Consider the following 27,506-nt stretch of genomic DNA (forward strand, 5'->3'; position numbering starts at 1 on the left):
ACAAGCAATTCATAAAAAATAAGTCATGACTCATCTATTCAATGGAATGCTATGGATTTATTTCACATTTTCAAGGCTATTTATAACATGGAAATAACATGGAAAACAACATAATATTAAGTGAAACATTGTAAGTAAAACTGTACTGAATGCTTCTCCCAGTAACATCATGTTACGTTGAAGGATATACAACTCAAACAACCGCTTCTTTTGCTCCAAAAATGCCCATCTCTGCTGTAAGCTACCCTCTATCCTTGCCTCTGAAGCCCTTCTCTTTCTAAGCTCCTCCCTACCCCTGCCTTTCCTTGTTACTGGGTCTCTGCAGTGCAAACATTTCTCTCCAGATCAGTCCCAGAGACAAAAACACTTTTGTAATTTCTTATAATCTTCTTAAAGGACAACTTTCCCCCTAATACCTAGCATCCTATTCTGCTGCTTCAACCAACTCAGGACATCAGCTCTATTCCTTTAACCCCCACTTCCATCCCAAAAGCTTGTCTTCTTTCTTGCCCATGACAGGGACTCAATGAACGAATGAATAAATGATCTAACAATATAAATCCAATTCTAACAAAGGAAATCATACCAGTGAGTTTAAGTCCAGATGACAAGACTGCAACATTACTGTCCCCTCCATACTTTTACACTAAATGCACACCACATATACTTTTATAAGGAGAAAATAAACAGAACTGTATTTTCCTCTCCATTTTAACTGAACCTGAGGTCTAGATTAGAGCTACTCAAGCCTGACAAGGTGTAGTAAAACAAGATCAGTTACATCGTTTCCATGTATTCTGAAAAACATTTGGGGATCTCCATAGGTCTGGCCTCAACAACTGGCTTCTGGCCATTAAACAGCATCTCTCTTTTCTGGAATTCAAGATTAACATGTCAACAAAATTTGTCTCTGGGATCAGTCCCAGAGACAAAAACACTTTTGTAATTTCTTATAATCTTCTTAAAGGACAACTTTCCCCAATACCTAGCATCCTATTCTGCTGCTTCAACCAACTCAGGACATCAGCTCTATTCCTTTAACCCCCACTTTCATCCCAAAAGCTTGTCTTCTTTCTTGCCCACGACAGGGACTCAATGAACGAATGAATAAATGATCTAACAGTATAAATCCAATTCTAACAAAGGAAATCATACCAGTGAGTTTAAGTCCAGATGACAAGACTGCAACATTACTGTCCCCTCCATACTTTTACACTAAATGCACACCACATATACTTTTATAAGGAGAAAATAAACAGAACTGTATTTTCCTCTCCATTTTAACTGAACCTGAGGTCTAGATTAGAGCTACTCAAGCCTGACAAGGTGTAGTAAAACAAGATCAGTTACATCGTTTCCATGTATTCCGAAAAACATTTGGGGATCTCCATAGGTCTGGCCTCAACAACTGGCTTCTGGCCATTAAACAGCAGCTCTCTTTTCTGGAATTCAAGATTAACACGTCAACAAAATTAAACCAGGCCTCAAAACCAGACACTCTCTCAGCAAACTGCAGATGACTGCATAAAACAAATCTGCCCGGAGGGCTTATAGCACTATTTCACAAAGGTGACTGTGCTCTTCCTCTTTTCACAAACGGCCGGCTTGATACAAAGCATGTTGAGTCATAAACTGCTCTACTGACTCTCCCTGCAGCATTTTCATGGCTCGCCAATAGATCTGTCCGCAGTTCTCAGGTCTACCAAGCGGGTGGTTCAATTCTTCTTTGATGTAATCCATCCAGAGATCTTTAAAGGGAATCCAAACATACAATGAGATAACTGACAAGGCTTTATTAGGTCAACTTAATTATTTAATATCAATTCAAGGCAAGATTTCTAAGAAACAACTCTGTGCAGTTATTTTCCTAGAAAACTATGTGAAATAATACCTCAGCTTCTTACTTTAGAAGGGAGTGGCTTCTAGGTAAAATAATACCTCTCTCCCTTCTTTCTTTGGAAGGGAACGCCTACCCACTCCAGCATCCTGGCCTGGAAAATCCCATAGACTATTATTCCATGGGATCGAAAGGAGTAGGACACGACTGAGCAACTTTCACTTTCAGCTTCTTTAGTTTGATACATCAAAACCTTTTGTTTTTAAGTAGAAAACTTCACTTTAATCATGACAGTCTATTTATCTCGTAAACTCAAAAATGCTAAATATATTTTTGAGGGAGGATTTTGCCGAGTCTCTTTCAACGTGAAACTTACCTCAATGTGTTTATTAAAACCTTGTCAACATGCTTAATAAAACTTGCTTAATGTTAGTAAAAATGCTGTTCTCATTCATTTCACCAGGAAAGCATGCTGAAACCTTGTAAAACCTAATGTATGATTTAAAATCTGAGTTTAACATCTGTTAAGTGTAATTTTTTGAGTTCCTAAGTCAACAGACTTTACATGACATACCTATACCCAGAAGTATGTTTTACATGTCCTTTAAGTGGCAATAGCCCATGACAACCTTTGTCAATCAGTATCACCACTCCTCTGACATAATACCCACTCCATTTTGTTCTGAACTACCTTCATCTTTTCCTTACAAATATCACATTTTTTAAAAGAACCAAACCAACCAAATCTCCCTCTAATCCAGAGTTCTTAGTAGAAGACCCATGGGCTTCGTTTTGGGCTTGTAAACTTGAAATCAGCAGTAAAATTATGTCTGCAACTATTTACATACAAAGTAAGGGAGGAGGCAAAGGAAGGATGCTAAGTTTTATTCTCAAGGAGGGCCATGACCCAAAAATAGTTAAGAAATATGATTCTAAGCATAATGATAGGTTACAGACCACACACGCAAACAGGCTTGTGTGTCAATAACTGAAGTTTACTTACCAGAATCTTTTGTTCCAAATTCTCTCAAAGCCCTCTCATAATACTCTCTTAAGTTCTCCATCTTACAGGATTCCTATAAATAATCAGACAATCTTGCCTCAAAAGTCTAATTTGTAATGTCACAAATTCATTCCACACATATTGCTACTATTGTCTATTAGGTATTTGAAGGAGAGGAAAGCTGGGTTTAAATGAACACAGTCTGACTCTGAACTTATCCAGAGAAAAGTCAAATGCACTATGTGCCAGAGTGAAGTAAATGTCAAACAGTGACAAGAGCACTTTGCTCTGGTGGCTTGCAAAGAGCCAAATCAATTTTCACTTGAGGGAACAAGGGCAGCTCCACAGGAGAGTATATGTGAAACCCTGCAGGACTTAAATAAATAAATGGGGAAGGTTCTACTCCCTATGGTGAGGGATTTCTTCCTTGAATATATGGGCTCTAGCACATACTAGCCATACTCACCTTAAAAAATTGTTTATATCAAGGCACTATATAAATACTAGTTACATGAACTTTAGCAAGTTTTTTGAACCCACTGACCTTCAAGTTTCCTCATCCAAAAAATGAGGATAACAGTAACATTATCTCTTAGAGCAGTTGTAAGGATTCAATTAAAATACTGATGAATTATTCACCAAGCAGAGTAGCCACTACCTTGTGGGGGTGCGGGGCGGGCAGCGCAGCACCACTCAGCTTATGGGATTTCAGTTCCCTGACCATTCCCTGACCAGGGACTGAACCTGAGCCACAGCATTAAAAGCCGAGTTCCAAACACTAGACCAGCAGGGAACTCCCTGCCAGTACTACCTTTACAACAAGTGTTAATTCTTCACCTCTACTTTAATATTTTCTCTTTGTTTTGTTTTCAAAGCAGATAAACATCTTCAGTTTAAAAATCTTTTTATGTAGTCAAATAACAATGTCCTCATTCCAACTTCTCTTTGCTGAGACTGTACTATCTTACAGAAAGCCAGTTTACTTCGTGTCTTACACACGTATGAAAGACAGAATCACACTTTACGAAGGGCTCATAGTAGATGTGTAACTATGCGAAGTCCTTTCCATCCAGTCTTCCATCTGGCCTTGTATATCCCCCAAAACAGGTATTATGACCTCCTTTACAGGTGAGTATGTCAAAGGTTAAAATTAAGTGACTTGTCCAAGATACATGACCACTGTGTTATTAATCCAAAGTCAGGCTATGAATTATGATGTTAGATTATCTCCTATACAACAAAAACAAATCACTGACCCACACAGGGGTCAAAACCTTGAAAATAAGAATTTAACCTCATTATCAATTTTTCAAAATTCAAAGAAAAACAATAAACACAAATCAAAATGCCAAAGAAGAGAAAACAAAATTGAACACATGGAGAAGAGATGGAGAAAACAGGTATAATGATATATGTATATATGCAGCGATTATCACCGTTAAGTATAACTTTTAGAAAACTATCTGGCAATATGTAAAAAACCATTAAAAAACCCAGTATTCTCCAATCCTAGAAATTTATCTCAAGAAAGTAATTCAAATGGGGGAAAAAAACTCTATACAAATAAAATGCTGCACCACTGTTTTCAATACCAAAATTCTGGAAATATCCTATACATAATGGTACGGTTAAGAAAACGTAAAGGTTTAGTAAGACAACCATTCAAAACGATACCACATGAAAACACAGAATATGTTTACAAAATAATGTTAAGGAAAAAAAGAAACACTCCATATATATCACGTCAGAAATAAAACAGTACAAAACTGCATAGGTAAATAAAGGATTAAAAAAACAACAAAAATAAAACTAAATACGGCTGGTTGTATCACTGGTGATGGGATTACAGATATATTTGGACTTTTACGTTGTGTTTTTTAACTGACATTTTCCTGTGTTTTTCCTCATTCACAAGTTCGGTTAAAAACACCAGACACAGTTATGTGTGCCTTCTCTCTACCTCACAGCCCAAAACAAGAGACAACCAGGGCACTGTGGAGGCAGGGGGTGGCTTCCTACATGAGCTGACGTCTGAGTTGTCTAGTTTCAAGACAGGTTTCTTTTCTTCTTTGCTTGACTACCATTCCTAAAATCACATCTATGGAAAAGGGGCTGAAAGAAAAGGACCAGAAATTATACTGTATTATGATGAGAGCTTCTTAAACAACAAAATGCTGCCATAGATGAGTACGTGCTAATCCATTTTCCCAATGAGAAATGCACAGACAGGACACTTACTTGTTCCTTCTCAAACTGGATCATCTTCCTGAAAAAATTAACTGAAAATGGACGGTTTTCCTGTAAACTAAAGAGGAAGGGGAGATCTGTTATCTTACACAGAGACAGAAAGCCTCTTACAAACCGTGAATATAAATACTGTGCCAGAGCCCTGCCACACGTGGTCTGATAAAGTTCTGGCTGCGATTCAGTGCGGGGACTGGACCTGACCACCAACCACTCATCATTTCCAGTCTCCAATGCCTGAAACTCTTCACCACCGCCAAACGCCTACCCAGTTTTCTTTCTGTTCTCTTCTTTCTCACTTTTAGGGTTTTAAGTTCCCTCTCCTTCATCTCAAGGTCTTTTTGAAGGAAACCAGTAAGCCCATTTCTAAGAATATATTCTGAGAAAGTAATTTCCAATATGGACAAAGAATATTTATGCAGCAGGGTTCATCAAAGCAGTTACTGTGGCCAAATAAATTATGGCATATCCGCAAGTTATTTTTAATAAATGTTAAAGAATTATTACTGATAGGAAAAAGGCCAGTCTAAGGTTGATCAATAAAAAGTGGTACACCAAATGTGATTATAGTATAATCTCAGATATGTGAAAAACAGATTTAAAAGAAGAATTTTTTTGTAATATTTATTTGGCCGCACCAGGCCTTAGTTGCATCATGGGGGGTCTTTCATTGTGCACGTGGACTCTAGCTGTGGCGCAAGGGCTCGGCAGCTGCAGTGGGCAGGCTTAGCTGCTCTGCATGTTTTTCCCCAACCAGGGATCGAACCCATATTCCCTACATTGCAAGGGACTACGAGAGAAGTCCCTTTAATTTTTATTGGGGTGAAAGACAAATTTTAAAAAGATTCAAGATGTTTTTTCTCTTAATGATGGGATTATCAAGAATTATTTGCTACCTACCCTACTTCTTCCTTTTTAAAAAAATTTGTCACAGTGGGCATGAACCAAAAGGCTCTTGGATTTATTCCTCACGTATAATCTGGTTGCAAGGGGCTGAGTATGGGGTGGAGAGACAAGTAACAGCTGAGCATGTCTGTAAGTACCTTTTAAACACATCTCTGGCCTTTTTGTAACCACCACTTCGATAAGCCCAATTCAGGTACATTTCCTTCACAGGGACTGAGTCAGCTCCTCGGAGATCAAAGATAGCTCTCTAAAATTTAAAAGAAAAAAGAAACAAGCTACATAAGGAGATATCTAGGTATCAAGACAAATTTCCCAAAACCATCCCAGCACACTGAATGAACAGTGTTTTAGGAAAAAACCCTTTGAAAGCTAGCCAACTAGAATTATTTGCATTATCCACACATGAGACTTATGACACGGGGCCTGTACCTTATAGATTGCTTCAGTTTCTTCTTGCTTTCCGGCATCTTCACTCCACTGGGCCCAAGTAAGCCACAATGGAAGAAGGCAAATCTGCTCACAATAAAAGTTAGAAAATGACAGCTTAGTGCCAAGCTCTGAAAACCAGTCACTATAAAAATATGTTCCCCTTGAAATAAAATGTGAAATATGCAGTCATTCCCAGTCTGTCCTCATGGAATTCTTGGTGCCTGGCAGGAATGGTACACCACAACAGAGAGAGCCTTTGGACTCAGTCACCCAAAGTAACACTATTCTGTTAGTTCTACTTCCCCTCTCCTGGGGACTACTGCCTAAAGTTATTATTATTAATCATCTGTTAGTTAAGCACTGAACAGCCCACAATTACACCCAAGCTATCCGTAAGGTCACTATATACGATCTGGAGTCTGCTGTGCAGGATTACAACACAAGTGCTAATTCATCTAGGCTAAACCGCCTGGACGTCACTCATGTCTCAGCAGCTCACACAGATAAGCAATAAAATAATTATGATTTCTCCCAACTTTAACCCCTAGAATGCTTTTTTCCTACTAGTATAAAAGATTCACCATGAAGCTTTAACGCTTATTCTTTAAAAAATTTTTTTCAATTTTAAAATAAACTTTAGAGTTTAGAAATATACGTGTTTAAAATGAGACTTAAGGTCAGCTTTGGAAGCACATGAAAATAATATTCTATTAATATTTTTCACTTATCAGATATATTAATAGAAGTAGAAAAGTTTACATAATTTAGTCTATTTTCAAATAAAGATGTAGAAACATACTAGTAAATGCAAGTTATTCTTCCACCTGTGATCCTGATTCAACCATCACCATGAATGCACTTTGAGGCCAGCTCTTCTCTGACAAGTCTACTCCAAACACACTTTGGCTGAAATCTTAAAAGGTCCCAAATAGAACAAAATGCACAAGACCCAACTCACAGACCTGAGGTTTCAGGTACTCAAAGGCTTGCTCAAAACCCTTGGACATCTCGTGGCTCTCTGACGTAATCAGGGCCTCCAGCTTCACCTGCCACATCTCCACTGATTTTTTGAACAATTTCACCCCAGCATCTGCCACCTCCAGGGATTCCTTTAACAACTGGCGATGCAGCAACAACTTGCTCTGCAGAAGACAAAGGGTCATCCAAGAGTCACTGCTGAGATCTATGTTATCTAATTGGAATTTCGCCTCCACTCCTGTTCCTATTCCCAAAGACTATCGTAAAAACAGGAAAGAGCCAAAAAGCAAAGGGCCTAAATAATTTAGATTGAAAGCTAAATTGTTAATTTAATAACATAGTTCACTGCAACAAAACCCACACCCACCGAACAGAATATAAAAATCAGTAAAGATAAAACTACTATCTGTGTGGTGGTAAAGAAACAAACTCATTCAATCAAACAAGAGCCTGGCATACTATAAACTGGTACCGTTTCTCTGAAGAGTCATAAGCGTGTTTATGCATAAACTTGGGGAGTTTTACTTTAACAAGTATGGCCCAAGAAATACACAAACAGGAGGAAATCTTATCTGTTCAAAAATGCTTGTGTCCACGCTACTGTAACAGGGACAGAAAAATCTAAAACCAATCCACTATTATAAAATTGTGAGGTAGTAAGTAAATGGCCATATGTAATCCATTCATTCAACAAGCATGTTAACTGCACACTGTGTATTATTATTACGGAATCTTCAATAATGAGGTCAGGTGTGTTCCCACACACCCACAGTGCCTCCAGTCTAGCACCAGAGACAATGTGATATGTATGATCACAGGAAAAGAATCATATGCTATAGGAGTACAAAGCACTGTCTTTGGCAGTGATCAGAAAGGGCTCCCCAAATGGAAGCCCCATCTGTGCCAAGACTTCAGGAAGATCAGGCATTATTCAGGTGTAAGCAGAGTTCACCAAGAAAAGAGAAGACTCTCCCACCGACATGGGCAAGAGGCTAAAGATGACAGAAACTTTGGATCCAAAAGGAAATCGAAGCACAGAATGACTGGAGGGCTGGGATGTAAACTAGAGAGACTGGAAATTCCTCGGGGGCCAAATTAAGGAGACTGAGCAGCTTTATCCAAAGGACAATGGGAAGCCACAGAATAACCTGATAATCAATTTTAAAAGATCATTCTGTGGAGAATAATCTGGAGAAAGGATGGGTGCAGAATCAACGAAGCATTTGAAGTTAAGAGGTAGTGCAGTGAAGGACTCCCACAAAAGGCAAGGTCACCAAATCAGTGACAAGCAGGGAGGCTTGGAAGGGTTACTGCCAGAAATGTAAAGAAGAGAAGATGTCTGAAATGACCAGAGCAGGCCTGCCCTGGTGGTCCAGTGGTTAAGACTCCATGACCCAATGCAGGGGGGATGCAGGGTCAATCCCTGGATGGAAAAGTAAGATCCCACATGAAACACAGTGCAGCCAAAACTACAGGACTACCTAGGCACTCCAAAACGCATCCAACTGAACAAACACACAGAGTGGGACTGTCTCGCCAGTATTCAATAACAGCTCAAACATGGCATCTGAACTCATCCAGATAGGGGACTTTTCACAGCTAAGATGCTCTAATGGACGAAGGGCACCCCGGTCGTGGTATAACATGAAACACTACTAACATGTTGCTTATGTAGATCCATGTAAAAAGTACAGAAGAAATATTAACGTGAAAACAGCAGAACACAAAATAGCAAAACATTAATGGCAGTTATATAAAAACTACGTACACTGTATAAAAAGAATTGTACATGTATACCTGTGACGGATTCATTTCGATATTTGGCAAAACTAACACAATATTGTAGTTTAAAAATAAAATTAAAAAAAAAAAAAGAAACAAAAAAAAGAATTGTACAAATAAATGGTATTCAATAAATACAGATTTTTGTCCTTTCTTCCCCTACAAAAGTATTTAAATACATTAACATTCACAGTCTCATGTAATGCTCCCAACAGTTTTATGAGGTGGCAAGAACAAGGATCACTATCACTCTAAAATCAAGTCAACAGTCTCAGAAGGGTTAAGCAGTCTGCCTATTTCGTGGCAAAATCCAGACTAGACCTGTGTATTCCCACACTACTGTTAGTAATAATCCCACTATTATTCTGGTCTCTATATAATCTTTACCCACTTCAGAACATAAGGATGGGTTAATGTGCTTCTTACTAAAATGTCAACTTTAAAACACTGGGACACATCTGTCTTTACTGTACCAACGGTTACTCTGAGCCAAGCATAGGTTCAGGAAAACATGAACAGACAGACAGACAAAATACACCCAAGCATGACTCTTGAGTGTTTTCCACTATGTACTAAAAAACATTCCTCCTTTTTCTGGTACAGATTTCATTTCTGGCCCACACCAAATACTGAAAACCAAATAATGAACTCTCTACATCTACCATGCCAATCTTCCAAATGTGCTTAGTTATAAAACCATATATATTAAAATACACTATACGAGCATGAACCAACCAGAATGAAGTACATGTAATCAGCATGAATGTGTCCTTACCAACTGCCTGTACTGGAATTCTGGTAAAAGTTTGAGCTCATGTGCCTTCCAGAATGCAACCATGGTTCTTTCCAGCCTCTGAAATCAAAAAAATCTTTTCAGTTCATTACAAAGATCCTAGCAGGGGCCTTTGGCCTCTGGCAGGAACAGAAGCAGTTTTACTTCTGAGAATTCAGAGAAGGGGCTAAGGTGGTTTCACTTACGATTAAAGGATTTGGGCAGCTGCACCAAGCACAGCCCAGTGAGAGCGCGCCCCCTAATATGGTGGCCAGAACTAGAGCAAAGCAGCTGACTCAGACCTTTCAAGTCAGGAAAAGGTGCTTAATGCATGACCTTCTTAGAAACTCCCAGACCCCAAGAAGCTGTGCCCATGTTCTTCTTTCAGAAAACACTTTCTGGAACTTCCCTGGTGGTCCAATGGTTAAGACTCTATGCTTCCAATGCAGGAGGCATGGGTAAGATCCCTAGTTGGGGAACTAAGATCCCCACGTGCCATGCAGCCCTTCACGCCCCACCAAAAAAAAAAAAAAAAAAATGTGTGTGTGTGTGTGTATATATATATATGTATATATGTATGAAAAAAAGAAGACATTGTCTAGTCAGCCACTTTAACCACTTAAAAGTCAATACCTTCTTTCTGAGGAGGCGACTGCTTGTCTTCTTAGTAAACCTCTCCATGCAGAAGTTCATGTAACACTTCCACATAGCCTCTGAAAAAGTCAAAGCTTATGTTAATCAGACCACCAGCACTTTTTTCAGTTTAACAGTCCTCACATCATCTCAGGAAAAATTCCTGAGGAAGAGTTTGAAGTGTAAAAAAAAGAAATTATTGTGATTAGTCTATCAAATATCTCAAATATTGAGAGCAAAACAACTGAGAAGTGACAAAAATATAAACATTAAAAGCCTTAAAAAAAAAAACAAAAGCCTATCCATGTCAGGTACCTGCTACTTTTCCCAATATTACAAAATTGTGAAGTAAATCTGTAACAGGAAATAATCAAGGAATGATGATTAAGCAATCTTCTAAAATATCATTTCCTCAGTATAATTTGGGTTTCCCTGATAGCTCAGTTGGTAAAGAATCTGCCTACAATGCAGGAGATCCTGGTTCGATTCCTGGGTCGGGAAAATTCGCTGGAAAAGGGATAGGGTACCCACTCCACTTTTCTTGGGCTTCCCTTGTGGCTCAGCTGGTAAAGAATCCACCTGCAATGCGGGAGACCTGAGTTCGATCCCTGGATTGGGAAGATCCCCTGGAGAAGAGAACAAATATCCACTCCAGTATTCTGGCCTGGAAAATTCCACGGACTATATAGTCCATGGGGTCGCTAAAGCCTTTGACCATGTGGACCACAATGAACTGTGGAAAATTCTTCAAGAGATGGGAATACCAGACCACCTGACCTGCCTCCTGAGAAATCTGTATGCAGGTCAAGAAGCAAGTTAGAACTGGACATGGAACAATATAGTTCCAAATAGGAAGTACATCAAGGCTGTATACTGTCACGCTGCTTATTTAACTTATATGCAGAGTGTATCATGCGAAATGTCCGGCTGGATGAAGCACAAGCTAGACTCAAGATTGCAGGGAGAAATATCTACAACCTCAGATAAACAGAGGAAAACAACAGAATGCCAACGACTAGAGATCTCTTCAAGAAAATCAGAGATACCAAGGGAACATTTCATGCAAAGATGAGCACAATAAAGGACAGAAATGGTATGGACCTAACAGAAGCAGAAGATATTAAGAAGAGGTGGCAATGGAATACACTGAAAAACTATACAAAAAAAGACCTTCAGGACCCAGATAACCACGATGGTGTAATCACTCACTTAGAACCAGACATCCTGGAATACAAAGTCAAGTGGGCCTTAGAAAGCATCACTATGAACAAAGCTAGTGGAGGTGATGGAATTCCAGTTGAGCTACTTCAAATCCTAAAAGAGGATGCTGTGCAAGTGCTGCACTCAATATGCCAGCAAATTTGGAAAACTCAGCAGTGGCCACAGAACTGGAAAAGGTTAGTTTTCATTTCAATCCCAAAGAAACGCAATGCCAAAGAATGCTCAAACTACCGCACAACTGCACTCATCTCACACGCTAGCAAAGTAATGCTCAGAATTCTATAAGCCAAGCTTCAGCAGTATGTGAACCATGAACTTCCAGATGTTCAAGCTGGATTTAGAAAAGGCAGAGAAACCAGAGATCAAATTGCCAACTTGCTCACCAAAAAGCAAGCGAGTCTGAGAAAAACATCTACTTCTGCTTTATTTAATATGCCAAAGCTTTTGACTGTGGATCACAACAAACTGTGGAAAATTCTTCAAGAGATGGGACTACCAGACCACCTGACCAGCCTCCTAAGAAATCTGTATGCAGGTCAAGCAACAGTTAGAACCAGACATGGAACAACAGACTTGTTCAAAGTGGTGAAAGGCGTACATCAAGGTTGTATATGTCACCCTGCTTATTTAACTTATATGCAGAGTACATCATGCTGGGCTGGATGAAGCACAAGCTGGAATCAAGACTGCCAGGAGAAATATCAATAACCGCAGGTATGCAGATGATACCACACTTACGTTAGGAGTGAAGAACAACTCAAGAGCCTCTTGATGAAAGTTAAAGAGGAAAGTGAAAAAGCTGACTTAAAACTCAACATTCAGAAAACTTAAGAACATGGCATCTGGTCCCATCACTTCATGGCAAATAGATGGGGAAACAATGAAAACAGTGACAAGACTATTTTCTGGAGCTCCAAAATCACTGCAGATGGTGACTGAGGCCATGAAATTAAAAGACACATGCTCCTTGGAAGAAAAGCTATAACCAACCTAGACAGGATATTAAGAAGCAGAGATATTACTTTGCTAGTCAAAGCTATGGTTTTTCCAGCAGTCATGCAGATATGAGAGTTAGACTATAAAGAAAGCTGAGCACCGAAGTGATGCTTCTGAACTGTGGTGTTGGAGAAGACTCTTCAGCGTCTCTTGGACAGCTAGGAGATCCAACCAGTCCATCCTAAAGGAAATCAGTCCTCAATATTCACTGGAAGGACTCATGCTGAAGCTGAAAATCCAATGCTTTGGCCACCTGATGTGAAGAACCGACTCACTGGAAAAGACCCTGATGCTGGAAAAGATTGAAGGCGGGAGGAGACGGGGACAACAGAGGATGAGATGGTTGGATGCCATCACCGAGTCGATAGACATGAGTTTAAGCAAGCTCCAGGAGTTGGTGATGGACAAGGAAGCCTGGCGTGCTGCAGTCCATGGGGTCGCAGAGAGTCGGACATGGCAGACCGACTGAAGTATAATTTCCCCAAATAAATGAACAAATGCCACAGCTCTCGGGGAAGGTCATAAAAAAGAAAGAAGTGGAAAACCAGCCAGGCACACTGTAAGCTACCACACAGAGGTTCCAGAACTGATTCTGCTCCTGAGAATGAAGCTCCAGGTTCCCACTCAGGAACACCATCGCTCCTCGACGCACAGGGCCTAGGGAAGCTCACCTGTGGGCACAGTTTTTACCGCCTCCTCATACACAGCACAGCACCTCTCCTCCCGGCGGCCCATCTCCTTCGCTTTGGCTTGTTTGGTTGTAGGCAGCTCTTCTACTGGCTGTGATTCAATCACTAATTCTTGCCGGGCCACATAGTTCCAAGTGACGGGGTCATCTGCGTGCAGAGCCTTAAGGCTAAAAAATACTGATTATTAACCTAGGACATGTAACTGATTCAGACTATCAGAACAGAGAGAGTCCCAATGCTCTGAAAATGTACTGAGAACACTCCTTTATCAATTCCCGCATCACAGGAGTCCTTTTCCAACAGGCTCTCCAGATGTCTTCACCCTCACTATGTAAATATCAATGGATGAGAACGGTCCATACATTAACAAGCATCCACACTTGTTAACTGCAGACTGTCTCATTCACAAATATTAACTTACAAATTAGATGTCAAAGGCAGATATGTGTGACAGGATGCCTGGTTCTCGAACCCAGGACAACCTTCTCATAACCAGGCTCTGGGTTTTCTCTAATAGGAGTCTAATCCTCTACCAAAAACCTAAAGGTATCCACAGAGCAAACAGATCCAAGTTCTATCTTATCTCCTATGAATTTAAGATTAAGAGTCTTTCCAAGGATGAAGGACCAACAAGGTAGGCTGCAAATAATTCTTCAACCAGACATTAAAACAATAATGTCTGATTACCTGTAGCACTGAACTATAAACATTCACTCACTCTCATCTTAAGGACAAAAAACAGGTCAGGAAGGCAGGAATACAGATTTTTACATAAGCTGTAGGATAGATTTCTTACTGAACAGAAAGCCAGTAAGTGAGTCAAAACAACTTCTCCAAGCATACATTTTTCAGGGACTACCCTGGCAGTCCAGTGGTTAAGACTCCATGCTCCAAATGCAGGAGGTCTGGGTTCAATCTTTGGTCAGGGAACTAGATCCCACATGCCACAACTAAGGCCTGGTACAGCCAAATAAATATTTTTTAAAAATACATTTATGTACTGTGATGTAATAGTCCAGAAACAGCTTTCTCCCCAAGGATTGTATATGCTATCTTCCTTCCCCTTCTCTAAATACCCAACTTAAATCGTTACCCCAAGATCAAAACAGACATATTCACCTTTCCACTACTTTACTTACTCATTGTAAATTTCTCTTTGCAGATCTTTGGCAAAGTCAAACAGCCGTGCAATTGAAAGCAGTGACACATGAAATTTTGCACCTAAAATTTTAAAAGCAGGGGAGTAGAGTCAGACTCTAAAGGAGCACTTTCTCGAAGTACTAGCGTTAGTTTTGTATTATAAAATGAGAAGTAAGAGAAAACAGGGAAGAAAGTAACAGTCCCACTACACATAGTCTTTGTTAATGTGAGTATTCAGTAAGTACTTTTAACTTTTATTCTAAGTGTCTTAGGGCAGAAAGGAACTTAATTAAATCATCTACTTCTTTTCAACTCCCCACATGATTTAGGTACTCAAAAACTTAGACATGGTTATAATCCAAGGGGAAATCTGCATTTTCTTAAAGAAATAGGACACTATTTCCCACAACCATGAGTTTTACACATTCCAACAGAAATTTTCAGAACAGGCTAAAGGTCTTCCTCATTATAAATAGAATGGTTCATTTTCCCACCATAAATAAGTTTTCAAAAGATACCTACTTTTAATTACACTTGTAGAATTCTTATAGATGATCCGTGCCAACTCGCCCGTAAGGATTTCTTCAGCATGCTCGAGACTCCCCTAAAGAGTGGGATGTTAAACAATTGAACAGATGGTGCTGGCAAGTAGAAAAAGCACTAGGGTGAAAATTAACAATCTAGACTAACTGTGCCACATGACAGCAATCACACATGACACAAATCACACCCTCTGGCAAATCACACCTCTCTCTAGGCCAGTTGTCAAATGTACAGCATGAACAAGATCTTTGATCTTACAACTGTGTCCCCAGGCTCCTGGAGTGGTGGCAAGATCACACGGCTTAAGGCCCTAGGTCTCCATCTAGCCCTGAATAGGTCAGGTTTTACATGCTTTGTTGCCTCTTCTGTGTAAAATTTTAGCTAGTTAAAAAAAGTTCAGAGCTGGAAACCACCGTAACAGATGATAGCAAAGTTCCTTTTTCAGCTCAAACATTCTCAAACTTATTTCTTTAAACTCACTCTGTCAGGTAAAAAATTACATGAATAGGAAAAGAAAGAAAGCTAGGGATCATACATTTCACCACCTTTCTTGAGCACCTTAGAACCATTAACATATCATTGAATGAGATCATAAAGAATAGTTTTTGGCCATTCCATCAGTAGTAATTTCAAGGGCCATGCCAATGAGTCCAAATGTTTGTTTTAAAAGCACAAAATTCCACTTTTAAGTCAATGCAAGACATTAAAAGTTTCCAAATATTAAGCTGGAATGAAAAATACATTCTAGGACTTCCTGGATAGTCCAGTGATTAAGAATCCGCATGCCAATGCAGAGGGCATGGGTTCGATTCCTGGTCCAGAGAGATTTCACATGCCTTGGAGAACTGAACCCACGTGCTACAACTACTAAAGCCTGTACACTCTAGGACGCATATACAACTAGAGTAGCTCCCGCTCACCACAACCAGAGAAAGCCCCCACGAAGCAACAAAGGCCCAGTGCAGCCAATAAATAAATTTTAAAAAAGAAAAAAAAAAAAAAAAAAACCTCTGAAGATTTTCTTTTTATCTCACTTTGTCTCCAAGACCTTAAACCGAGAGCCTCCAGGCAGTCAGTCACATGGTGCTGGAGCTGCTATGGCACCGGAATGGAACCCGCCAGCCACAGGCAGACCAGCAGGTCACGAACAGTGCTCCCAAAGACTTTCTTTTACTCCTAGGCAGGCTCAAAACACTCTATCTTATTAACAAGTTACAGTATATTAGGATCTTACCACATCCATGTTGGCTTTTTCAAACTCTTGCTTTTCCTTCCTCAATTTTTCAGCATGCATCAGCTCCATCCTAAAGTACTGCACAAAAGGGAAATAACAAACTAATAATCTTTGGAGATAATTTTTTAGTTAGAAATATATAAAATGACACTTCTTACTCGTAAGTATCAGATCTGAGGAAGTGTTGAGAGACTATTACATTTTATCTTGTTCTAAAACTAGCTGACATTGACAAGGTATGGTTTTTTGTTCTTTTGGTTTTGGCCATGCCAGGTTTTACAGAAAAAAGAGCAAAAGAAGCAGGAAGGGCGAGGAGGGGAGGAAGAAGTGGAGTGGAGGAGACAATGGGAGGGGAGAGTCAATGAACGAATGCATATATACACATGTACAAAAGTATAAAAATGAACCTTAAGCCTCAACTAAAGAAAAGGAAGGTTCAGCTCCCTATCCCTCCCACCATAATGGGAAGGTAGGAGTCTCCATCTCTCACTGAAGATCTGGAAGAGGAACAAGGTAAACACCTATTGCTGGCCAAGAAATACTCTTCTGGCCCCTTTTCCCCAGCAGCTCCCCTACTTATCCCGAGCCTCCATAAATCAAAGCCTTAACTTAATGAAGCATACATGTTTTCTCCAGAGGACCTAAGAGAGCCATTACTCTCATCTTATGTGCACACGCACTCACTTCTTCATAAAGTTTCGGGCAACGTGGGTGAAAGCGCAGAGCCCGAAGAAATAACTGTCTTGCACTTTCTGAAGAAATGCGGTCTTCCAGTTCCCATTTGGCCGCCAAAATCCACAAACCTGTAAGTGGAAGACATCCAACTTCATTTCAATAAAGTAATCAAGTCAGGTATGAAAAGACCAAGGCTCCCGTTTTGATACCCAACTCTTTTAAACCTTGACAATCAAGAAGAAGGGGATTGAGATAGGGCGTTTCTAACAGTTATCTATAAAGTACTGCTGCTTTATCTAAAACAAAAAAGTGTTCTGAACCAAAGTGGTAAATGTTAACATCTGTAGGTGCTTAGTAACGTGCCCATTACTTTATTTCATCAGATCCAAGGTCAATCATCTCATTTTTAAGTCACATACAAATTTTAAAAGTGTTAAAAAGGCTGGGAAAAATTGTACATCTTAGAGTCAATGAAATAAATTATTTTGCTCTTTTGTCTATTTAAATGATTTTTCATTTAAAGAAAAAATTTAAATATTAATGATTTCTTTCAAATGACTCACAATTTAAAATTTTTTCTACTGTCCCTACTGGGAATAAAGGCTTTAAAAGAAAAAAACCTTTGCCCTTCTACATGAGAAATTAACCTTAACATTCTAGCTCTCTCCTAGAGACTTCATAGAATCAGCTATTACCAGAGAAGACTGCTTTTGGTAAAAATGGCCCATGGTTGGTAACTGTGTCTGCACTAGGAGAACTCTGAATGGTATAGAGCCACTGCTTTGCACTTTCTTGAGCATGTGACTCTTGAAACTGAGCACAATTCATATATACAATACCTGGAAGCTACATGCCTCCAGGGGTCTTCTCTCCTCTGCCCACTCATGTGCTCTCATGCCCTCACATCTGAGACAAACCTCCAGGCTGCTGAGAGCACTACTGCCTTCCTGCTGGATCCTTCTGAATTAACTGGTGCCAAATGCAGGCAATTCTGAGTCTTGTGTAGTGTAAACCTAATACTAGAGAACAGACACTGAAGCACCTACTATAAAACACCAGTGTTCACAAGAGGTTTTCTTCTTGAATACCTACCCTGTGCCGGTGCCACTGCTGCTGCTTAGTCACTAAGTCATATCCAACTCGTAATCCCATGGACTGTAACCTGCCAGGCTCCTCTGCCCATGGAATTTTCCAGACAAGAATACTGGAGTGGGCTGCATTTTCTTCTCCGGGGGGATCTTCCCAACCCAGGGATCAAACCCAAATCACCTGCTCGGCATGTGGATTCTTTACGACTGAGCCATCCAGGAATAACCCTAGTAAAAACCTGTATTCATATTTTCCCCTTTAAGTTTCTGAAATTCTCTGATTTGAGTGTCTCCAAACAGAATACCCCTCAAAGCATGAGGAGTTCATCATCAGTTAAAAAGAACTGCAGTCCTTCTTGCCCACAGATACAGTACCTAGCATGGTTACTAGTATACAGCAGGCAGTGATGAACTAAAAAGGCAGCTAATTCACGAATAAAAACTGCTGAGGCCAAGATCCTGTGCTCAGGTCCTGAAAATAATTCCTTCAGGTTTATAAAGCAAAATAAATTCCAAAATGGCTTGAGTCCACAAAAAAAGGTAGATAAAGAACTAAGGAGGATATCGCCATACCTGGCTTGTTCGAATGAAAGGCCAACAAGGAAGAAAATATCTTGCTAAGGTGAACGTTGGAAGCCTATTAAAGAAAAAGAAAAATTCTACTTCCTGCACAGCAAAGGCATTGATATGAACCTCTAAGTGATCCGTACTGTACTGTAATCCCCTGTAAAATCCAATGAGGCAAGATCTGTTATTGCTAGGGAGATATAAACAAAGATTCACTCAGAGCTTTCTTCTACCTAAACAACTACAGACAAACATTTTACATTATCTAAAAAATGTTCTCAACTTTAATCAACAAATATACATAAAGGTCATTTGCCTTTCAACTGATATAGAAGCCATCTATATAGTCATTCAGACATGCAAATGTTACACTGAAATTCCACATTCTTGAGTTCTCTTCCTGTTTGTTAAACCTCCCTATGTCTTTGGAGAAAACAGAGTTCAGCAGTCAAGTATGGGGTTTAACATGCAGGCTAACCAAAAGGAAAAAGGGAGCGAGACAGGACTGCCCAATACTCACCCACTTCCTACAAAAGGCTATAAAAGACAGCCAAAGTCGAACATCATCCTGCAAGAAAAGCAATGTAGTAAGCTACCTGAATTTGAAATTTTATATACAATACACCCTTGCATTCATTAATTTTGTTTGCAACAGAGGAAGATGTCAGAAACTCCAATGTGTTATATACCACATCCCTCAGCCTATTAGGCTGTCACACACCCAGGCTTTAGATCTCTTAACCATAACTGTCTCCCCCTACCCCCGCCTCCCACGCTCTAAGACAAAAATCTATCCAATTTGTTTGATGCACTTTTGAGGGATTTGCCTGGCACTCCAGTGGTTAAGACTGAATGCTTGCAATGCAAGGGGCACAGGTTTAATGGCGGGCTGGGGAACTAAGTTCCCACATGCCATGCATCACAGCCAAGAAAATATTTTTTTTTAAATGCACTTCAGAAATGGCCTCAATCAGGGATCGCAAACTAAAATTTGTCATTCCCAAGAATCCAGAGTACTTCCCAGATAATATATCCTGGTCCCAGAACCAAACTTGAAGAAAAACCAAGTTACTGAGCTGCTGCCCCTACTCTCAAGATCAAACCAGTCCATCCTAAAGGAAATCAACCTTGAATATTCATTGGAAGGACTGATGCTGAAGCTGAAACTCCAATACTTTGGCCACATGATGCAAAGAGCTTACTCACTGGAAAAGACCCTGATGCTGGCAAAGACTGAGGGCAGGAGGAGAAGGGGGCAACAGGATGAGATGGTTCAATGGCATCATCGACTCAATGGACAAACTCTGGGAGATAGTGAAGGAGAGGGAAGCCTGGCGTGGGGTTGCAAAGTCAGACACCACTTAGCAACTGAACAACACTCTCACCTTTTCTTCCACCTCAAGTCTTCACAGTATTTTACTTAAGAGACATAACCAAACATATCTCAGATAATTTTATGATCCTTAAATAGGTATGAAATCCACTGTTTTCAGCATCATCCTCAAAAAATAACTCTAAGGTAATGCAATCAATTTTCTTAACGGTTGCTATATGGTTTCATGTAATGATCCTATCACAAGTATCAAGATACCCATGATAAGAATCCACAACCGCACATTTGAGCATCCAAGTCATAATGCATACAATACACATCCTCACATCTCTTACAGTTAAGGACACACTGAACACTTACTTTCCACTTAATTGATGCACGTCGGAAGACACTCTGTATCCGATGTATTATAGGATCCTCAATCTCATCCTTCTTAAATGTATATCCAACGCGCTGAAAAAGGACATTAAAAAAAAAGCCTCAGCTTAAATCCCACTTATCCAAACTAGCACTCCCACTTGATCTTTAAACGGTGCTGACAGAGAAAGCAAATAGTTAAAAAAATATCATTATGAGCACACCACCACACAATTATCAGTGCCAATTGCTTCCCAAACCCAAGTTCTAGACTCATATTAATACTGTATTTTTTCCAACTTTCAGAAAATCTACTTACAGCTCTCCTTTTCTCAATCAGATCCAAAAGATTAATTTCATACTGTGAAAGAAAAACACACATAAAAAAGAAAACAAGAAATATTATAACCTTTTATTTAGAGGCGATGCACTTCATTAAAACTATAAAGTAAATAAAAATCAAGAGCATAAAACAGAAGATAACTTTCTATCAAGAAACCTAATTTACAGTAAGTATCTAGCATTCCCTGAAAATGCACCTCACATCTGTAAAACTCACATATACATAAGCATACAAGTATCTTAGATAAAAGAACGCGTATTACTAAAGCTGTAAGACTTATGATTTACTTTATCAATCTAACCTAGTCTACAAGTGTGTGCCAACTTTCAGTAAATCAACCATTTAAATATTTTAGCCGATGTACAAGCAAATAAAGCAGATAAACAGGGTTGTACTAGTTGAAACACAGTCCCTAATTGGCTCTCCCTACCCTTACCTCTAATGGACCCCTGAGAACCTCTATGACTCTCCAAAAACCACTAATGCATAATTCCTCTCTAAGCTTGAAAACTACTGGGGGGTAAGGGGGTAGGAAATACTAGAAAGAGAAAGCATAGAACCTTACAAGATCTCATGCTTCATTAAAAAAAAAAATATTTCAAACATACAGAACACTCATATAGCTACCACACAGTTACATCAAAGCCTACATTTTACTCTATTTGCTTCAAGATATTTTTAGAAATAAAACATTTTGAATAAAGGCAAAGCCCCCTAAGAACCATGTCTGATTCTACTCTTCTTCTTCACCAGAGGAAATGACTATCTTGACTCAGTTGTTTTACATTCACAAGCATGACTTCAAACTTGATTGTATTACAGTCTTAAATGCTTTTAAACTTTATGTAAATGGTATCATACTGAACTCATCACTCCATTATTTTACTCAACATTGTGACTTTAGATATATCCTTGTTGTCACATGGAATTCATGTCCATTCATTTTAACTGCTGTATAGTATTTCTTTATAGGAGTGAGCAATTTACCTATCCTTTCGTCTGTGATAGTATTTGTTTCCAATTTTTCTATTACAAAAGTTGAGATTAATATTCTTGAACAGGTCTTCTTGTAGATACATCCAGGAACTTTACTACTAACATGTAAGCTCCTAAAGGCAATGATTTTTGTCTGCTTAACTTATTTTTGTACCCCCAATGGACTGGATAAGTGCCATGTACTTAACAAGCCCTCAATATACACTGTATGAATGAATGAAACCACTGGGTCACTGAATACACACACCTCCGACTTTATGAGATAGTGCCAAATTGCTCTTCAAAGTGGTGGGACAAACTATATACTAATAATGTCAGCCTTTAAGATATCTGTAAATATGATGCTGTAAAGCAGTAGTGCCCCCTGATTTTAATCAATATTTACCTGACTACTAAAAAGGCAAGCATCTTTTCCTAAATCTACCAATGACTGATGCTTCCCCTTTATGAACTGCATGTTCCTAGCTCTCCTGTTTTCATTTTCTTTCCACTAGTCATTTCTTCTTGATTTTTAGTTCTTTACTTATTCTAGATTCTCACTATATGTACTACAAATATTTACCTCATTTTGTGGCTTGCCTTTTTACAGTATTTATCCTTCCCTTTTTGCACAAAAATTTTTACCTTTAACATAAACAAATTTTGGTCTTCTCTTTCATGGTTTGTGCTCACAACTCACTCACAAAAAAAGAATGAAGGCCATTTGCAGCAAAATGGACAGACCTAGAGACTATTATAATAAGTGATGTAAGTCAGAAAAACAAACACCATATGATATCACTTATGTATAGATTCTAAAATATGACACAAATGAACTCATTAATAAAACAGACTCAGAGACTTAGAAAACAAATGTAGTTTACCAAAGGGGAAATGGAGTGGGGAAGGGATAAATTAGAAATTTGGGATTAGCAGATACACACTGCTGCTGCTAAGTCGCTTCAGTCATGTCTGACGCTGTGCGACCCCATAGATGGCAGCCCAACAGGCTCCCCCGTCCCTGGGATTCTCCAGGCAAGAACACTGGAGTGGGTTGCCATGTCCTTCTCCAACGCATGAAAGTGAAAAGTGAAAGTGAAGTCGCCCAGTCTGTCCAACTCTTAGTGACCCCATGGACTACAGCCTACTAGGCTCCTCCATCCATGGGATGTTCCAGGCAAGAGTACTGGAGTGGGGTGCCATTGCCTTCTCCAAGATACACACTGCTGTTACTGCTAATTCACTTCAGTCGTGTCCTACTCTGTGCGACCCCTTAGACGGCAGCCTACCAGGCTCCCCTGTCCCTGGGATTCTCCAGGCAAGAACATTGGAGTGGGCTGCCATTTCCTTCTCCGATGCGTGAAAGTGAAGTCGCTCAGTCGTGTCCGACCCTCAGCGACCCCATGGACTGCAGCCTTCCAGGCTCCTCCATCCATGGGATTTTCCAAGCAAGAGTACTGGAGTGGGGTGCCATTGCCTTCTCCGAAGATACACACTACTGTAGATAAAATATATAAGCAACAAGGTCCTACTATATATAGCACAGGGAACTATAATCAATATCATGCGATAACCCATAATGGAAGAGAATATGAAAATGATTATATATGTATATACACACACACATAATATGTATGAATAGCCAAATATCTTTGCTATCCACCAGAAAGAAGCCTAGCATAGTAAATCAACTACACTTCAATTTAAATAAGAAACCTTTCCTGAGAAGGAGAAATATCATACATCCCTTATATGTGGAATCTAAAAAAAGGAAAGACACAAATGAATGAACTCACCAAACAGAGACTCAGAAGACTCATGGTTGCCAGAGGGAAGGTCACGTACACACTACTATATTTAAAATGGATGATCAACAAAAACCTATTGTATAGCAAATGGAACTCTGCTCAATGTTATGTGCCTGCCTGGGGGAGAATGAATACATGTATATATATGTATGGCTGAGTCCTTTCCCTGTTCACCTTAAATTATCACAACACTGCTAATCGGCTATACCGCAATACAAGATGTTTCTGGTGTTTAAAAGAAATAATAAAAACAAAATTTTACCAAAACAAAAATAAAAAAGAAACTCTTCCCAACCTAAAGTCATTCATTATTTTTAGATGATTTAGTTTTCCCAGCACATTTAGCTATTTAATTCAACAGGAAGGGATCTAATTTCTGCTGAATCCAGCCCAGCATTTTGCATGATCTACTCTGCATATAAATTAAATAAGCAGGATGACAATACACAACCTTGACAAACTCCTATCCCAATTTGGAACCAGTCCATTGTTCCATGTCTGGCTCTGTTGCTTCTTGACCTGCATACAGGTTTCTTAAGAGGCAGGTAAGGTGGTCTGGTATTCCTATCTCTTTCAGAATTTTCCAGTATGTTGTGATCCACAAAAAGGCTTTAGCATAGTCAATGAAGCAGAGGTAGATGTCTTTCTGAAATTCCCTTGCTTTTTCTATCATCCAGCAGATGTTGGCAATTTGATCTCTGGTTCCTCTGCCTTTTCTAAATACAGCTTGAACATCTGGAAGTTCTTGGTTCATGTACTGCTAAAGCCTAGCTTGAAGGATTTTGAGCATTACTTTGCTAGCTTGTGAGATGAGTGCAACCGTGCGTTAAGTTTGAGCATTCTTTGGCATTGCCTTTCTTTGGGTTGAAAATGAAAACTAACCTTTTCCAGTCTTGTGGCCACTGCCGAGTTTTCCAAATTTGCTGGCATATTGAGTGCAGCACTGTAACAGCACCATCTTTTGGGGTTTGGAATAGCTTAGCTGGAATTCCATCACCTCCACTAGCTTTGTTTGTAGTGATGCTTCCTAAGGCCCACTTGACTTCACACTATATATAGGATGTCTGGTTCTAGGTGAGTGATCACACCATCGTGGTCATCTGGGTCATGAAAATCTTTTTTGTACAATTCTGTGTATTCTTGCCACCTCTTCTTAATATCTTCTGCTTCTGTTAGGTCCATACCATTTCTGTCCTTTATTGTGCCCATCTTTGCGTGAAATGTTCCCCTGGTATCTCTATTTTTCTTGAAGAGATACCTAGTCTTTCCCATTCTCTTGTTTTCCTCTACTTCTTTGCACTGATCACTTAAGAAGGCTTTCTTATCTCTCCTTGCTATTCTATTAAACCTTCAGTTCAGTTCTGTCGCTCAGTCGTGTCTGACTCTTTGTGACCCCATGAATGGCAGCACTCCAGGCCTCCCTGTCCATCACCAACTCCCGGAGTTCACTCAGATTCACGTCCGTCGAGTCAGTGATGCCATCCAGCCATCTCATCCTCTGTCGTCCCCTTCTCCTCCTGCCCCCAATCCCTCCTCCCAGCATCAGAGTCTTTTCCAATTCTATTAAACCTTAGGAACTTTCAAATACAAGATTCTTAGCCAGGTATCATTCTTAGTCATATATTATTCATTCACTGTTTTTTTTTTAAATCTAAGCTTTAGACCCTTTACTCTTATAATGTTTTAAAATGTAAGACTTAACAACATCTCATTATTGGGTTCTTTCTGAATCCTGAATTTGTCCTCCAACAGATTATTCTCGCCAAACTGAAAAATGATCTAGCATATACATTTTATCTTCACTCAATTCTTCCATTCATTCTCAGGACTGAAGAATCTTGTAGCAAACCTAACCTCTTTCTAAATAAACACACTACGAGTACCTAATATTAACTTTCTAACCACCTGCTAGCATCAAACTCACACTCCTTTATTTTTCCCCATAAGACATTACCAATCAAATCTCTTGCTGAAATCCTAACACACCGGTTTTTTGGAGTCTCTGATGTACTAACCCTACAGAATAAAAGAAAGTTGTTTTCCAAGGACCAAAGCCTTAGCAGAGCAATGCTATTCCCAAATCACCTCTATTCCTGTTCAAAAACTGCTTTTATACTCACCATCAGTTCCAGAAGTTCAAAGGAAACTGACACCAAGCTAACTATTCTATAACTGATTTTAAATTTGTGAGGGGATTCAGAAGTAATAAAATTACTCACCTGAACATATCTGATAAAGTCATCCTTTAAAAGACTTCTTCGCTGTATTCTGTATTCTAGTTCTAAAGCCTTCCTAATGATTGCCCTGAGGAGAAAGCCACTTAAAATGTAACACTTGACGTACGCAGAAATTAAATAAAAGACTTTGGAATTTTCAAAGTCTATTTTCAATATATTTAAAACATATAATTCCCAAATAATTATCCTTCATTAAACAAACATTCTCTTATACAATCACTTCTGTATTCTTCATTATTAAGGCATAGTTGATTTACAATATTTATTAGTTTCAGGACTTATGCAGTCTCAAGAGCATGAAGATGTATTTTAAAACTTTCTTGAAAATCACCAGCAAAGATTTCTTTTCCTCCAAATTCAGGTCACTTCAGTTTAAATAATAAATTTCTTTCCTCAATTCCTCTTGTTTCTGAATTCAAAACAAGCAGTTAAAAAAAAGAAAGCCTGGATTGTCTCTACCCGTTTTAACTACAAAGGGCTTATTCAGGAAGACTCGCTGTATTTAACTAAGAAATGAACATGGGTATATTAGAATTTAAGGCAAGATGTGCAAGACCAAAAATTGCCTCTATTTAACGATAACAATAACATTTACTAAACAGTTATTAAAGAATTAACAATATGTCGTGTTTCATTAACAAATGTTAAAGGTTCCCACAGTCACAGTACTACATTTGCAGTCACTGTAAAATGAAAAAAGTCACAGAAAGCTATTAAAAACTATTAAACTAAATTTTAACAAACTAGTGAATAACTACATGCTGGTCGTGGTTCGCTAAGCCCTAGGGTAAAACATGAAACTGAATTAAATGATCCCCAAAGTCCAGTCTTCTTAGAAAAAATTATCACTCGTGGGCTCCCACGGTTCAGTGGTTAAAGAGACCCAAGAGACGGGGGTTCAAGCCCTGGGTCGGGAATATGCCTTGAAGTAGGAAATGGCGACCCACTCCAGTATTCTTGCCTGTAAAACTCCATGAACTGAGGAACCTAGCGGGACGCAGAGTGAGACGCGACGGAGCACTCACACATACCCCTGGGCACACAGCACTAGGCCGTACACTCGGCTACAACCAACTCACAGCACACTGTACCGTGGAAAAAAGGTCTCACTTGTCTGACTCCCCCTCCGCTCCCCGCTACTGTGTCAGGGATGCTGCTAGCTGTTGACCGGTAGGGGTCCTGGTTTTATCACCTTTATAACCTCAAAACTCGGGTCTACGAAAAAACATACTGTTTGCAGGGTAAAAAGACGGATCCCCTAGCAATGAATAAGAAATTACTTCTAGATAACGTCAAAATCTGTAAACGGCCTTCCGCCATATTAGAAAAAAAACAACCCAACGGCCCCCTATATCCGCCCCCGCCTCCCCTCTGCCCGCCCCAGCCCTTCCTCTTTGCTCCGCTCTCTCACTTAATCTCCGCATGACTGAAGAGTCCAGTGCGCTCCAGCTGTTCTAATTCGGGAAGTCGATCCTCTACACGTTCCTGAATTACTTCCGCCATGATAGCCGAACGCCACAACCCACCAGAGCTCCTCTCACCGACGACACGCGAAGGAAATGGCCACCGTCTCCCGAGAAGCGGCCAGAACGTTCGCACGTGCTGACGTCACGAGCGCCCTAAGTCCCGCCTTTTCCGCTTCCGCCGCCTCCACCATTGGACAGGGCTTCCCGGCTCTTGCTGCCGCTGTCGCCTCCTGGTGGCTGACTGTGAGGT

The 27,506-nt window shown here is 39.7% G+C and overlaps 1 protein-coding gene and 1 non-coding gene across 2 annotated transcripts; both read right to left on the bottom strand.

Moving 5' to 3' along the window:
- Positions 1-37: 37 nt before the first annotated feature.
- Positions 38-27,384, bottom strand: UTP6 (UTP6 small subunit processome component). The gene is made up of 19 exons (XM_025281040.3): positions 27,202-27,384; positions 25,773-25,857; positions 20,747-20,788; positions 20,431-20,523; positions 19,258-19,305; positions 18,744-18,807; positions 17,092-17,210; positions 16,408-16,485; positions 15,153-15,234; positions 14,630-14,711; positions 13,473-13,657; positions 10,585-10,664; positions 9,955-10,032; positions 7,382-7,561; positions 6,420-6,503; positions 6,128-6,237; positions 5,079-5,145; positions 2,841-2,913; positions 38-1,748 (listed from the first exon to the last, which is right to left on the bottom strand). Exons 1-19 carry the CDS (start codon positions 27,291-27,293, stop codon positions 1,591-1,593), a joined length of 1,800 nt encoding a protein of 599 aa, XP_025136825.1. The 5' UTR covers positions 27,294-27,384; the 3' UTR covers positions 38-1,590.
- Positions 16,207-16,329, bottom strand: LOC112584130. The gene has a single exon (XR_003108476.1). It is a non-coding gene; the product is annotated as a small nucleolar RNA SNORA54 (small nucleolar RNA).
- Positions 27,385-27,506: the final 122 nt, after the last annotated feature.

The sequence above is a fragment of the Bubalus bubalis genome, chromosome 3 (assembly GCF_019923935.1).
Source record: "Bubalus bubalis isolate 160015118507 breed Murrah chromosome 3, NDDB_SH_1, whole genome shotgun sequence".
NCBI classification, from domain to species: Eukaryota; Metazoa; Chordata; class Mammalia; order Artiodactyla; family Bovidae; genus Bubalus; species Bubalus bubalis.